Raw genomic sequence first — 16715 nt, forward strand, 5'->3', positions numbered from 1 at the left:
TTCAACCTGAGGAGCTTCATTAAGACGTTATTATTAAGCTAAGCTAAGCTAAAACAAGACAAGACAAGACAAGACAAGACAAGACAAGACAAGACAAGACAAGACAATCTGGTCGATAATCGGATGTGGCAGCAACACAGGGCAGAGGACAGGTAATAAAAGACATTCAACAATAACAATAACAATAAATATAAATAGAGACATAAAAAGGACAGAGTGAACGGTAGAAGGATAAAAATAGATAACAAATTGCTACACGAGGACATAAGTAAAGTGACGTGAGTGAGTGACAGTTGCAGGTAGTGGCCAGTGGTATAGATGCGACTCTGGCAGGTCAGAATTGTGTGCTGTCCAGAGTGGAGCATCTGAAGTGTTCAGTTCTGCACCGTGGTGAGAGGATCTGCTGGCTGAACGAGCTGCCTATCAGCCACTGCTCGTTGTGCAGGGGGTGAGAGGGTTGTCCGGGATTCCTCAAAGTTTGTCCTTAATGTTCCCCTCAGCCACCATTTCCATACTGTCCCAAATTTAGTCCCACCAGTGAGCTGGCTTTCCTCCCAGCTTGCTAAGCCTGTTGAACTTGCCACTCTTGGCACCACCCAACCAGCACACTACAGCACAGAAGAGTGCACTGGCTACCATGGACTGGTAGAATGTCTTGAGGAACTAGCTACAGACACCGAACGACTTCACTCTCCTCGGGAAGAACATCCTGCTCTGACCTTTCCTGTAGAGGGCATCTATGTTATGTGTCCTGTCCAGTTTATTGTTTATGTGGACCCCAAGGTACTTGTGAAAGTCCACCCTTGCCACCTCCTCACCCTGGATTTTCCCTTTGCACAAATCACTATGGAAGATATCATAAAAAGCAGTGGGGAAAAAAGGCCACTTGGGACATTGAGAACAGAAGACCATGTTTTACAGATGGAGAGCCCTGCCCCTAACCCCAAGACATATTTCACCAATTAACAGCGAACATGCTATCAGAGTTTGATGGATAACAGGACCCTTTATGAGTGAGTAACATCTAAGAGATAACTAACTTAACAGTTCTGTATTCCAGAGCAGTGGCTTGCGTATATGGGTATGTCTAAGTTCAGACTTCCCAAGGTATGGCCAGGTGTTTCCTTTTTTTTAATGACTTGTTGCAAAGTAGGAAGCATGGTGGTACAGTGGTTAGCGCCTCTGTCTCAGCACAAAGGACCCTGGTTTGATTCCGGCCTTTCTGCATGGAGTTTGAATGTTCTCCCTAATTCTGCATTGGTTTCTTCCCTACTCTCAAAGTACAAAAACATGCAGGAGGTTTACTGGGAAAAATGGGAAAAATTGCCCCGGTGTGTGAATGAGAGAGTGAATTTGAGATTGTCTCTTATATGTGGCCCTGCGATTGACTGGTCACCAGCCATGTCCTTAAAACCTTAACCTTGAAGAACTGTCATACAGCAGTTTATCTATCTGTTCCTCCTTAAGTCCCCTCAGTGGCTCATGAAACAATATTAAAATCCATCTATATTCAGTCCATTATTGTAATTAACTATATAATTATATTTTAATAACAATGAAGCAAGTGGATTAGATTGTGTCTCCACATGAAGGTTTAAAGAGATAAGACCAAAGAGCAGTAAAAAAAAAAGTTAAGGAAGGCCAGATTCTGTGTTTTGATGTTGTCATCAGCTGACTGATGAGTGGCGTCCAAGATGTCCTTATCTAACGGCAGATGAATTAAACTTCTGTGTTTTTCTGTCATAAAATTAACTCGCCTGGTTGGCAGTTTGATGATGTGTCATGAATAAAATACACACCACACTTTATTCAACTGGAAGAGAACATGGTCATATTTTACTTAGGGATAACAAAGGAATATACACCTCTATTATTGAATCACCAACTGTGTTTTGTAAAAGATCTATGCGATGAGATGGAAAAGATTTTAAAGTGGTTAAAAGGGCTGCTTCTTTTATCTTTCACCGAGCTCTAATTTGCAAATTAACTGCCTCCCAGTGAAATTATTTTTTCACAAGATTCCAGAAACAGTCAGCAGTTGAACAAAACTAGCTGAATAGTTCCATTTGACATATATTAATCAAGCTTTGTCAAATTAGTGGTTTGGGCAGGGAAACATATTAAATTTTGAGCCAACGAAATAGAGGGGAAAAATTAAAATCCCATTAAGCCGCTGCATCACTGAAGAATCTCTCTAACATAGTTACATCCATTCAGATTGTTGTCATTTTGATAAACAATGAGATATTCCTTTACTTCCAATCACTCTGCCAGAAAGTAAAAGGGAACTTCTTGGAGAAACTGTTCCATAATTTTAAAATGAATAGAGAAATAAATACAGGATTAAATAATAATTAAAGGTTGACCTTTGTTGATCGACTGAAAAAAGATTTTCAAGAATTTGACTTGATATGAAAGAAATCATGAAAGGAATCTTATCACTCGGTTGTCTGTTGACTACTTTGTGGGTTAAAGTGACACAATCCCACACACACAGACACACATACACACATCATGGGGGGGGGGGGGGGGGGGGCACCGTCTTTAAAATTGTACTACATTCTTTGGTTCTGTGAGTGTGTTTGATTATTATTTTTCATTATTATAACACTTGCAGCAAGACACTGTGAGGTTTGTGTATTCAAGCTCACTGAAATACATGTATTCACGCTACAGAATTCCCCTATTGGCCATTATCACAAAATTCCTGGATCAAGAACTAAGAGCACAGTCTTAAGTCTATCTGGTATCAAGCTCATGTCATGGATGATCTTTGGAGAAAACATTATTAGCAATTGGTGGGTCGCAGAGAGAGACATGAAAACACACCCCATGATTCTGGTGTGTTGGTTAATGGCTTGCAAGCTGTATAATCTGTTTTAAACCATTGCCTTGGGTGGTTGTTTGCCTCCACCTCATGCCTTGAAACTATTTGAAGCCTACGTTATCATTAATTATCCTCCACATAAATTACAGTCTGTCCCAGCCGCATCTCTCAAGCATTAGAGGTGGAAAAGCCATTGTCAGACCTTAAAATAGTATCGCGCAGCAAATTGTGTTTTTCAAAGGAACCCCAGCGAACACTTGTACAAACTATCATCTGACAGTTGAGATAGTGCTTTCATTTAGTAGCTGAGAGATTTTTGTTTATTTGTTTTTCTTTGTTTTTTTTTTTTCTTTTATTAACAGCAGTTTTTTCAATATGAAATACCAGCGGATAAACTTGTGTTTCTGGCTCACGGGCGTAAATAATATGACTAATAACAACTGCCTGTCTCATAGCACGAAGGTCCCCGGTCCTATTTCAACAGGAGGCCTTTCTCCCCGGAGTTTACATGTTTTACTAAGGGCTCTCTGGTATCCTCCCACAGTCCAAAACCATGCAGTAGGTTCATTGCAGACCATAAACAACGGTGACATGTGAGTGAGGGGGTGAATGATAGTTTGTCTCCATATATGACCCAGTGATTGACTAGCAACCGGTCCAGGGGGAGCCCCGCTTCTCGCCAAATGACAGCAAGGATGTGCTCTAACTGTATATAGTTGAGAAATTGATTCACAGATGTCAATGATCACTTCAAAATATAAGCAACAGCAGCTCCACCTCAAAGCTAAATGTCAAAAGTTTTGGAAATATGCCATGATTTGGGTTATAAATCGAGGAAATAGGTATAATGGCATTGTCTTTGTTTGCATTGACTTCAATATGCTCCAACTGTATGTATATATATGCAGTATATATATGAACGTATATACTAGACTAGACTGAGAGAAGAAATGAGCATTTGTTTGTAGCAGTATGGTTTAACTGTAAAATACTGTATGATACAAAGATAATAAATTCTTCAATCACAACACGTACCTGTACACATGATACAATATTTTGGCATGTCACATCTAACGGGTACATTACAGACCCACTCTCAAATCAATAGATAGTTTCTCTATTCCTCCCTGTTGCCTGATGATTTTCCAGTAGAGTCTCTCAGCAGAGCAAGATTGGCATTTCCCTCTCTTCTGTCATGCACACACACACACACACACACGCACACACACACACACACACACACACACACACACACACAGGGACATAGGAAATAGATTATCAATTTTCCTTCAAATTTATCATCAGCTTTGGATCCAGTTTTCCCTTGCCAGGACATGGGTTACCGAGGCCTGGCAAGGAGCCAGGCCCAGGGAGAGGGCTTGATGGAAAGCGCCTGGCCTTCACCCATGGGGCTTGGCCAGGCACAGCCCAAAAGATTGACATGGGTCCCTCTTCCCCCTGGGCTCACCACCTACAGGAAGGGCCAACGGGGTCAGTCCAGTGTGAGCCAGGCGGTGGCCAGAGTAGGGTACCGTCGCAGTCTGAACCTCGGCTGCAGAAGCTGGCTCTTGGGACATGGAATCTCACCTCTCTAGTGAGGAGGGAGCCCGAGGCTGAGAGATTCCGACGAGATGTAGTCGGACTCACCTCAACGCACAGCGTGAGGTCTGGAATCAGGCCTCTTGAGAGGGGCTGGACTCTTTTTTACTCTTGAGTTGCCCTGCGCCCCCTGTTACATGGGCTGTTTGGTCCCTGTATGATCGGTGTCCGAGCTTGTTCCGCATTGCCGGTTGCAGGTCAGACCTGTTTCTGGTAAGAATTTGACTCCGCCGGGGCTTCCCTTTGTCAAGGATTCTGTTCATACTTTTATGGACAAAAATTCTCAGCACAGCCAGGGCATCGAGGGGATCCAGTTTGGTTGCCACATAATCGACTCTCTGCTTTTTGCAGATGACGTGGTTCTGTTTGCTTCATCAGGCCTTGATCTCCAGCTTGCACTGGAGTGGTTTGCAGTGTGAAGCAGCCGGGACGAGGATCACCACCTCCAAATCTGAGACCATGGTGCTCCATCGGAAATGGGTGGAATGCCCACTCTGGCATCAGGGAAGAGGTCCTGCCCCCAGTAGAGGATTTTAAGTGTCTTGGAGCCTTGTTCACGAGTAAGGGAAGGATAGAGTGGGATATCAACAGGCGGATTGTTACGGCGTCTGCAGAGATGCAGACTCTATACCGGTCTGTCATGGTGGACTCTTGTTTACTCTGGAGTTACCCCCGGTGAGAGACGCCCGGAGTGGAGTCAGATGAGGTGGCTCAGACATCTGGCCAGGATGCCTAGAGAGACTATGTCTCTAGGCTGGTCTGGGAACAGCTGCTGCCCCCTGACCCAACTCTGGATAAGCGGGGGGAGATGGATGGATTTATCTTCAGTTAGAGGGAAAAAGTAATGGTGTAAAAATATGTGTAAAAAATTGTCATGAATATTCAGGAACTATAAAGTTCAAATGGTGAATTTGCTAACATTTTGCTATCTTGGCGAGGGGCACCCGATAAAACAAACAAGACAAAAAAAAATCTGGATATTTTTGTCCATTAAAGGTCTTTTAATTGAGAAAACTGAAGAACTTTTGTAATAGTTGTACTAGATTTTGAAATCTTAAAAAAAAAAACACGAAGTAGTTTTGTAGCCTCAGTTTGTTTTCAACTGCAATGATGATATCCTGGGGTGTTTTAGGGACAAAAAATCCCCCCCCATCTTTGACAAGATCAATGACCGAAAATCATTTTGCACTATTTGAACTATGATGTACTCCATAAAACATGGCTGACTGGGATCTTCTGAAGGATAATTACAGTCTAATTATAACAGCAGTTTTAATTCTCCAGGATAATTATGAGCCCTGGAATATTTTATGAACAACTTCATTTTTGTTTGCCATGAGCTTTTCCATGAGCATGAGTTTTCCATGATAAAATTCCCGTGTAATATTGTGCCACTGTTCAACTCTTTGGTTGTTGCCAATGGAAATTAATTTAATTTAACATAGTTGCCAGTTGACTTACATGTTCAGCTCAGAGGAAACACACTCCATAACACCAGGCAAAAAAATATTGGATGGTGTTTTACATTCATGACAGCCTTGTATGAATGGCACAGAGATGTAAAACAGTTTGCAACCATTTCTGAAAAATTGGCCTGCCCCTACATTTCCCTATCTGACTCAGGCTTGAAGCAGCACAGCAACACTGAGCAAATGAGAAAAGTAATTTATTCCTAATATGTTTCCAGTAAACCTTCCACTCGAAGTTCTTCTACTTTGTCAAGGTGTTGCAGTGTGCGATTCTGTGGTTTCCACAATCCTTTGCCACCTCTTCCTTTCTTCTGCTACCCTGACTCCTCTGCCCTACTGAACCTTATACAGAACTGTCTCAGAAAATTAGAATATTGTGATAAAGTTCCTTATCTTCTGTAATGCAATTTAAAAAAAAAAAGACTTTTTCATGATATTCTAATATTTTGAGATAGGATTTTTGAGTTTTCTTAAGATGTAAGCCATAATCAGCAATATCAAAATAATAAAAGGCTTGCAATATTTCAGTTGATTTGCAATGAATCCAGAATGTATGACATTTTTGTTTCTGTAATTGCATTACAGAAGATAAAGAACTTTATCACAATATTCTAACGTTCTTGTATATCTTGTATATCTTGTATAAGTCTTGTATATCTATCCCTCCCTTGAAGTCCTCCTTCACTTCTTTCATAATCTGTTCTGTTATAAGGAAAGGGAGGTGAGGAATCATCCTTGATTGATTACTCTTGATGTTGAACCATTCATCCCTTAATGTCTTCACTGCCGAAGACTGTTCCTTATACAGTTGTAGAGTTGAGGATTATCCATCTCAGTCATGATGTCTATAGTTGTCTATAACTGACGTAATCAAATGTTTTTAAGTTGTCCATGAAGCACAAACAGTATAAACGGCATTCTGATGTTCCGTCACTCAGTTATTCAGCTTCAAAGCCTTGCTCCCTATTATTCTTGCAAAATTCCCTTCTGCTTTTGTATCATGCAGCATTGCAGATCAATTTGAAACTTGATGAACGAGTCTTTTGTTAAAAGAAGACATAGCAGTGTGACCAGGGGTTGCATGCAGACAGACATTAATAGTTGAGTCCTTTTGCTGATGCAAATAGAACCCATTTGAGATCTGTTGAATAGGATTTTCATCCAGTAAATTAACTGACCTCTGATTAATTTGAATCACTGTATCTTCTTAGTGTATTTACTGGAGCAATGTAGTTCAGTCAAGGAAAAAATGGAAAATTAATTAATTTGACAGAGTGTGAGTGTGTGTGATTTTTAATTTTTAGAAAAGAAAAACACACGCACATCTGCTGCCAAGTCATGGATGGGTGCTGGATCAAAAACATTTGGCTTAATAGATTTTGGAAAAAATACACACACCAAAGATATGCTCCAAAAAATAGGCTCTTCCTCAGAAATATGGGTTTTCCTGTAAGCATCTGAGGAGGAGCCTAATTTTTGCTTGAAATGTCATGCATGCGAGAATAAGTGATTTGTGTTATATTCAAAATAAATCATCTTTTCTTTTTCGAGAATATTTGTGATTTTTAATTTCACAACAGTGAGGTTGCAGATGCATGAATGTGTTCATGTGCACAGAGTAAGGTGAGTGTGATATTGTACCTCTGAGGACATAGCCATCCCAGAGGTACATGCTAACTCAACAACATGGAGACAGATTAAGAAGCTGTAGGAGCATCCCTGAGGTAAATCACTGTTGTGATGTTGGATTTACTGTTGACGTTGAAGTCGACACTTTATTTACTCAAGCCTTGTTATAAAAAGCCTCACACGTTGTTTTAAATGCTCATCCAACCGAGAACCCTCTGTCCTTATTACAATATCCGAGGGCTAATTTGTAAATTATTCAGGTCCAAAATCATTCTGCATTTTTACTTCAGGTAAGGCTTTCACTGCTGAAGAAAGAAGTCAGTTTTTGCCTATATAAATGTTTTCTATTTGTTTGTTCTTGGTTGAAGAAGATTTTTTTTTCAATTTCTTTCTTGGCACAGTGGAACTCTGCTGAGAAAATGACATTATTGGGTTCAACCAACTTGTACTCTGACTTTCCCATTATCCAACTGAGTCACTATGAATTGATGTACTATCATTATGTCACCACTACTTCCTGTATTTGAACTGTTTGTATCCTTTCCACTTGCTGTTGTTTATATCACTATATCACTATATCACAACTAACAAGGTCACCTCCTCAATATTACAGACCGAAAACAAAATATAGGAAATATTTTGTAAGGGCTTTTGCATGGACAAATCTATTCTAACACATACATGGTTATGTTCTGCTCTCTAAATAACAACACGAGGATAGCCATTCTTTTATTTAAAACATTGAACTCATATCTAACCCAACAGGTACCTTAAATAATTTCATATCAACAATTTTGCTGAATTGCAAGCATCCTCTCCACATGCAAGACGTTGTTTACCATGGCAGAATTTGACCTCAAAGATCTAAGTCATGGATTTTCGGGTATCGGACGGTCTGATTTTGGTTTAGCAAATAAAGCTGATCTCTGAGGTTATACTGGACAATTTTTGAGCAAATACAGATGTAGTGTTCACTTAATACCATCTATAATCCCATAGTAATTAAGAGGCTGAATGACCTGAGCATTAACCCTCTCCTTATGAAATAGTAATGGAACAGAGAACCTCTCGCAGTGTAGCCCCCAGTGCTGGTTGATACGTCTGCCCTTTTTTACCATACTTGTGTATGACTGGAGAGGTTATTAATGGTTAAAGACTTATATGTTAAAGTTCTAAACTTTCAGCGTCCCACATTTTATAGTTATATTCTATGTGAGGTCTGACTGTACTGACTGTAAAAAGATGGAAGATTTTTGCGCTTTTACAGTAACACCCATGTGTAAAGTGGCAGTAGCAGAGTACAAGCAGAGCTGTACCTCTTTCATCACCCTGGAATTCCCAATGCTGAACAAACATTTCTCTTTCTTTAACCAAAGTCTAGGAGATATTTATCAGAAACAGCATCACAGTTTGCTTTCGTCGCCTCTCAGTGCAACTTGCGGCAAATTGGTTGGACAGATCCAGAACGTGTAAAGGAATATTAAGTTAGACCAAGATAAGTGACAGGAGGTGGGAGTCCCCCTGAGCAAGTTAAGAAGATTACCTAGTAATTTGCAGTTATTCTTTAATCTCTAATATACTCATTATTGATGGGTAGAGTCAATAGTGAGTATCAAAATACTCACTGTTGATTGGGATAATGTGGTGACAGACTGCACTTGCAAGCACCTGGGTGTACACTTTGACAGTGAGATGCACTACATGAAAAAGGGCAGAGCAGGCTCTACTTCAATGTCTTCAACAAACTTCTGCTGATGTTCTACCAGTCTGTTATGGACAGTGTGGTAGCACGAGGAAGAGGGACACTGAACGTCTGGACAGACTGGTTGGGAAGGCAGTGTCTGTGGTGGGCATGGAGTTGGAGACTCTCACTACAACAGCCAAGAGGAGGATCCTGAGCAAGCTGCTTTCTATAATGGACAACGACCACCACCCCCTGCACACCATCATCACCAATCAGAGGAGTCTGTTCAGGTACAGACTCTGTTGCCTTTCCTGCAGGACAGAAAGGCAGTGGAGGTCCTTTGTCCAGGGTCATACAATTGTTGAACGACGCATTGAAGGAGTTGAGCATAAGAGACTGAACTGCCCCCAACTTGGATTACTGCATTATCAGGACACTTTTCGTACCTCATTGGATTATTAGTATTAAATATTTTTTTTCCGGCTAAGTGACCAATTGTATGTATGCAGATGTGCGAATATGTTTGTTATGTGCATTACATACTGTATGTGCATAACATTAATATGTGTATTACATGGTTGCTGCTGGACACCTTAATTTCCTTTAGGATCAATAAAGTATAACTACTTCTACTACTCTAATATGTTTAAACTGTGCTACATGAAAAGGTGAGCAGGACAATAGCAGGGTTCAAAATGGAAAATTGAAGGCATTTAAGTCTCATCTGTGTCTGTCTCCCTGGGCCATATTTTCTTCCTCAGGGTTCAAGATGAAATCTACGTCATGCCAATCTCACTGATTTACTGCTAATTTCCTGTTTCATTATATAAAATATTTTTTCTTCTCACCACTTTTAACTCATATTTCTGCTATGGGTTCCATTCCAATGCTTTTCTTCACAAATTATTACCCTTTACTGTGGGTATTCAGTGAAGCCATGCAGTATTAATCTATTCAAATACATTCATATGAGAAACATGGTTCTAGCCGAATGTGCAATGTTTCGACCGACCTTCTCCTGTGGTGTGAGGGAGATGAAATGATCATAGAGGCAGTATGATACTAAAGAGCTTTGATTCCTTCATATTAAACTGAAGGATTCAAGGACATGCTTGCTTTACTTGCTTTTGTTGTTCTGAGCTCAAGGTGATCAACTGAACTCCAAGCACTAATTACATTACTTTTAAACATTTTGTTTTATATGTCAGTGTAAAACATATCAGCATTCAAATGCAACGGTACGATTATTTTCATTTTAACATATTTTTCAAGTCACAATATACAGATTTTTAAGTAGTCAAATACTCAGATCCCTCTATCTCAAAGTAAAATGTCTTATTTAAGTGTCTAAGAAGAACGCAATATGAGGAAACAGAAAACAGATATGCTGACCTAAACCACCAGCTGCAATGACCCGTCCGCCCAAACATCCTGCCACAAAGTCAGCCCTCTTCTCCCGCATCCTTGATGTCCGGGTGGGCTTGATCCAGATACCTGCAGTGGGAGGGGTTCAATATTATTAGGACATCTTTTACTGCGCGGAAACCGCATACTGACTGAAACGAAATTGTGAAGGAAATTGATCCGAGACGGTTCTCCATGCAATATTTTTCATCGAGCATCGTTGGGTGTTCCATGTTACGAAGTCTCACTGACCTTTTTTTTTTATTTCATCCCACTGGTGACAGAGCAGGCCACAGCTCCTCAATACAAGTATTAAATATATCAATATTATCATGATCATCATTGTAATTTTTGTCTTGCTCTAAGAATAAGAATAAGAACAACTTTATTTATCCCAAAGGAAATTGTTGTGCCAGAGTTTCAAGCAAAACATAACAATAATAAATAATAGTAGGTTCTATGGTCCTGATGTACCATTAGTGGATACTTTGGCCACCATGCCAATTCAAGGAGTACAAATGAAGCTTGAGGGCAGTTTTGCTGACACCGGAAAAGATATTTCTATTTTCTATTTTTATATGCAAAGACAGTCTTATGATTCCTTGTCAAGCAGCTGTCGTCAAGGAACACAGATCACATTACAAGGTGATGTCTTCTAAACTGCAGAACGGGTTTAACAAACATTATTTCCTCGTATGTATGACGGTGGTATAAATAGAGCCTGAGAGACTATTATACAACACCTTTGTGTCATCTTACTGTTTACATTGACTTTTCAAATCTTTCATCTCCTGAAGCACGTAGTGTCAGCAGCACTTCTCACACAGAGGGCATAATGATGTAAATATAGTATGGCTATCAGATAAATGGAAGTATTTTCTCCATGGGAAGCTTCTGATGTCCATTCAGCCCACTTTTCGAGCCCTTGGCCACTGTTTCCACCGTAGCTGGACACAACAATGAGTCACAACAAAGGATGAATAATACTCACAGGTAGGTGATAAAGCCACAGCTCATGAACAGTTCATATAAACATGTCGTCCAGATTTTTACTTTTTATTTTGCATGCTATTTCTTAGATTCAGTGACTGTAGGCTTTTGTCACATTAAAGTTGCAAAACAAACAGAGTTGATTCTATTATTAAACACCCTGTTGAAGGATATTACTTAGCTCAATAAACCTGAACACAGTGGTAGACTGTGGAAACCATTTACACCTGACATAAAACTGCTGAAAAAAGGTTTTATAGTTATCATTAACATGGACACCAAGTTGCTATTTCATGACTGCAGCAGGAAAAGAGACATAAACTTTTTTGAATGCATGCTTGTGGGTGATTTTGTCACTAATTTAAACTGGGCCACTTGAACAATAATTCACAGAAACACACCAAAATGAGATTTGGACTTTTACAAAGTTTTTTGCAGCGTGAGGTTTCTGAGCTCTCTTCATCTCTCAAGTGGAGCAGGCTGCTTTGGGGCATTTTCCTTTTCGTTGAGTCTGTTATATCTCTTTGCTGCATGTAAATTGCCTGCAAATTTAAAAGGCCTGTAGTCTGTGCCAAGGGGAGATACTTTCTCCTTCAGATATTTCTGCTCCTGTACAGCCAGGTGTTCTGTATTTCTAGCCAAACCTCTGCCAAAACAATATCAGAGAAGTCAACACCAGCACTTCCCGCACTGCCTTGCCCTTAAGCTCATTTCCTAGGATCCCAGGGGATGTGGCTTGATCTATTGCAATGGTCCTGCCAGGTACGCTAATTATTTTATGAAGAATACAACTATTATTGTATCATAATAGCTTGAACCATGTAACTGTTAGCTCTAATGTTGGTATCAGTAACAGATCATTAGCGGCTGTCCCTCCCTCCCCCGACCACATGCCAAACTCTTTCTGTCGACCCATCTCTCGGCTGGGACAGAAGGCCGTCCCCATTGAGCTTCGATCTGTCGAAGGTTTCTTCCTGGTAAAGGAGAGTTTTTCCTCAACATTATCACCAAGTGCTTGCTCATGAAAGGCTGTTGTTTGTCTGTAAATCACTTGAAAGAGTGTGGTCTAGACCTGCTTTTAATGTAAGTGTCAAATTAATTGTGAAAGTGTCATAGGACAACTGGGTTGTGACTTAGCACGATGTAAATAAAATTTGACTTGACTTGATTGTAGGTGGGTCTGATCTGCTTTACTCAACCTGCAAATTCACCTGAGTTGGAGAAATACCTTTAGAATACAGTCAACTGACAAGTGAAAAAATACTATAAGCCAATACTTATCAGTCTGTTATGTTTGGCCTGATGAATTCTTGCCAGAGAGTAGTTATCTTACCTCGGAGAAATTAGAGAGGTGTTTAATTGTACTTTAACTGCTCCGCTGGCTCCCCGTGTAAGAAAACAGATGAAAAGTACTTTTGCCAGCAATGAGTATAACAGAGAGCATATTTAATTTAACTAAACAGCCTTAGAGAGCTAGGTTGTGCTTTTTTTGTGTGTTTTTTCACACTTCTCTGTTGACTTTAATTTCTGAAACTGCTGTTAAATGGTGTTCTATGTCATTTATGGTTACAATTAAGGAACCAGGATTGGGAAAAAAAAAGCAAGATACCCATAATTGAGAGAATCATGACAATTTAAAAAAAAAGTCCCTCCTGGCCAAAAAAAAAAGTCTATAAGTTTATCAGCCTTACTTAAACTACAGGGGTGGGGACTTACAATATATCAGGTGGCCTCATAAGATAACATGTTGCCAAGCTGCTGTAGAGCCAACTGTATTGATGTCATAGCAGAGGAGCGAGAAAGCCAAAATGCTAATGTGTGAGTCAGAGGGAAGGAGGGCATGGCCATGAGCTGCTCATTCACAGATGTGCTTGCTGCTACAGATCAGCTTGCAGCCGTGGGAAATGGAAACCCATGATAACATGCAAATATATTGCACACACCAGGACGGAGAAAAGAGGAAGGCTTTGAAAGAAAGTGTTCAGTGAGATAATCCCCTTGTTTGCAGATAGGCTGGCAGAAATGGCAATAGCAATATGTTCTTAGACTGAGGGTAATATATGTTTTATGCTTATTTGAACATGATCAAATTCCTTCTGAAACATTATGTATGCTAATGTTAATTTTCAGAGCCATTTTAGACTTTGTTCCCCAGGTGTTTCTCACCATGTGATGAGCGCATGCAGTTCATAAAAAGAATTTTTATACACTGAAAATCTGACATACAGTAGTATGGTACTAAAGGTTTATATAAACACCTGGAATTGTGTTTGCCTTGACAAATCAATCAAAAAGGAGTGTTATTGCCTGAATAACTGATTGACAGCCTACATTGTTCGGTTCCCTTCTATAGGTATGTGAGGCCATTCTGTCCATAAACACAATGCAAACACATAAATGCATAAATACAATATTTATATCTTGCAGTAAGATTATAAACCCACCCAGTGTTCAAATCAAATATCGGAACAACGAATAAAGCTGATTTAAGTACCTGTGAACATGACATGGTTGTTAGGGACAGACAAGCCGGTGTGTATATGAAGTACTTGGATTTAACCTTCTCTGGTCTTGATATAGAATGGATAAAATAAGGAAGAAAAAACTATCCAGTGAGAGGCAATATTCTGGGCAAAAAAATGAACCTATTAGTCAAATTTGGACAATAGAATAATGGAATATTCTGGTCATTTCGACTGAGTGAGTGGACAAATCTGTAATAATAGCATATCAATGCTATCATGTCAATACAAACCAAAATCCCTAAAGCATGTTTCCAGCACCTCATTGAATCAGTCTTTTAACGCTAAGACAGTATTGTAGGCTAAAGGGAATGCAACCCAGTGACAGCAAGGAGGACTTGTGCTCCAATGCATGTTTTCATCTATGTAATATTCGGTATATCTCTTTCAAATTCCACCCTTTCTGCTGTAACAGCTTTAAAGGGCTGCTGAGATCTCATTTACAATACAGTCACTGGACATTTTTTATCCCAGGCTTCCAGTAGCTATCCAAGACCTTTGAAATACATGGCCCTGATGTTTCCACAGTGGCTCCTCTGGATGTCATTTTGGCAGTTGTGGTGGCCTCTGATCTCTGCTGCCAGGTGCTTCCTATGTAACTCATAAGAGTGTTGTCATTGTCCTCCCTCTTGATGAAATTGGCAATTTCATTAATCCCCCAACATCCTCTTAATATGCCTCAGGTGATGAATGTGAAACACCTTGTTCCAATCCCTTTCATTGTGAGTTCATCGATCCAAAACATTCTTCGCCGGTCATTTTCAAACCACTTTTAACTAATTCTTTTGGCCAAATGAATGCTTTTTTTAATGTTAGCATCTAAAGTGCTTTCCTTATTCAAACTCTACCTATAAGAATAACATCTTAGCTCATCCCGCATCAATACCCAGAGGTAAAAACACCAGGTGTTTAGCTTCACACCTTCACACATTCTCTTTTCTTCAGATTCTATCCAGTAAAACACACCAGTCTATCCATAACATAAACCTCAGGGAGAGAAATCCTACATATGATAGCTTCTTCCATGACATCTGACCTTTAAACAGGATTTGCTACACAGCAGTCCTTCTGCTGCATTAGAAACAGCCCCAAATGAGCAAAGATTCCTTGAGAAAAATCTTGGTGTTCATATAACACCAAAATATTTATTTTACTACAGCATTATTAGAATAACATATCAAAAATTAGTATATTTTAAGTATCCCCAGCAAACTCCACTAAAATATTAAGAAACCACAAAGTATTGTAGCCTTTCCAGACTGTCTAAGAATGCATCAGAATGGGCTTGCTCACAGTGAGATGAAATTATAATTTGAATTAGCGTGTTTTCGTCATTTTCCAGGTAAACACATAAGGCAGGGGTAATTCCAAGTTGTGAACTGCAAATGCTGCGACAGCGATGACAAAGAAATTAATTGACATTACGCCAGAGCTATGATCAACATAATTTGATTTGTCATCTCTGTATGGAAGACTGCAATTGCACAACTTTTAAATTCCATGATTTTTATAGGTAGTTCAGAGTTAGAGTCCAGGAACTGTTTCATTAAGTATAATAACTAACTTACACAATCAACAGTCAACAGTCATGAGCTACTTTTTGTAGTTTTATGATTGATTAGTCTAAATGTTTGATAAGGGTGAGGGTTAAATCTCCAGTGATGAAAAGCACCTCTCTCCCTTTTATTCCGACTCACCTGCAGCTACACTGGGTTGATTTAATAAGCTGAAAATCATCTTCTTTATAAGGTTGAGTCATGATTGATTTTCCGGGGGGCATGGTGGCAACCTTTCTCTATTAAAAATTTGTACTGAAGTCCTGCAGCTCTAACTTTTCACCACAGGAACCTGTTCAGAATCAAATTACTGGTGGTGGCTACAATTGCAGGAGTACAAGAAAAAAAAAGTTAAGACATGCAGGCATGGGGTTTGAATATGTAAAATCGCTTTTTTGCAACCCAAATAATAAGCATTTATTAACAAAATAACAGCTTGGCTCCATGTCTTGGAGTGCATGAACAGAGAGTATTTCTGTAATTTAAAATTGTAGCCCATCACAAGTTTGTTCTCACACACAGCTTCTCAGGTAGAATATACTGTACCTGGCAAGAGAAAGGTGTATGCATTTCCCTCTAAACAAAGTGAGAGTAATGCAGCATTTTTACACTTGTCAATAAAGTAAGAAGACAAATAAGTCACTCCGAGGGGATTCTGCCGTCATTTGTCAAAATAAGCTATAGATCGTATTTTCCAGGCCAAAGGCAGAAGTTAAAGGAAGGAGTGAGCATACCATTATTCACTTTGATAAAAGTTGTGGTTCCACCGAGACTGTCTAACTGCTCATACACAAACACACACACACACAAACAAAGCACATGCACCCCGTCTGCAGTGGGGAGTTGAGTGACGTGCAGGTCAGATATATTTGTGGTGGTCTCAGCTGGTGGAAAGGCGAGCGTGTTTATTTAAAGCTTAGAATCAATCCACTTCTTTCTTCACCCTTCCAGATACTGGCGCCACAGTCTGTACCATCACCAAGCTCAATAAGAGGGACACTCACCACTTAAAAAGGCCTATGAGATGCAAGACTG

At 39.7% G+C, this 16715-nt stretch overlaps 1 protein-coding gene across 2 annotated transcripts in view; it reads right to left on the reverse strand.

The window, feature by feature from the left end:
• The window catches only part of klhdc8b (kelch domain containing 8B), a 186133-nt gene that overhangs the window by 11010 nt on the left and 158408 nt on the right, over positions 1 to 16715 (reverse strand). For both annotated transcript variants that reach the window (XM_086159355.1, XM_086159354.1), the window contains one exon: positions 10601 to 10702. In XM_086159355.1, coding sequence (XP_086015481.1) covers positions 10601 to 10702 — 102 coding nt within the window. The remainder of the gene's footprint in view (positions 1 to 10600; positions 10703 to 16715) is intronic.

This window comes from Fistularia commersonii, chromosome 14 (assembly GCF_037954325.1).
Source record: "Fistularia commersonii isolate RoL2024-O1a breed Wild chromosome 14, RoL_Fcom_v1.0, whole genome shotgun sequence".
Lineage (NCBI taxonomy): Eukaryota > Metazoa > Chordata > Actinopteri > Syngnathiformes > Fistulariidae > Fistularia > Fistularia commersonii.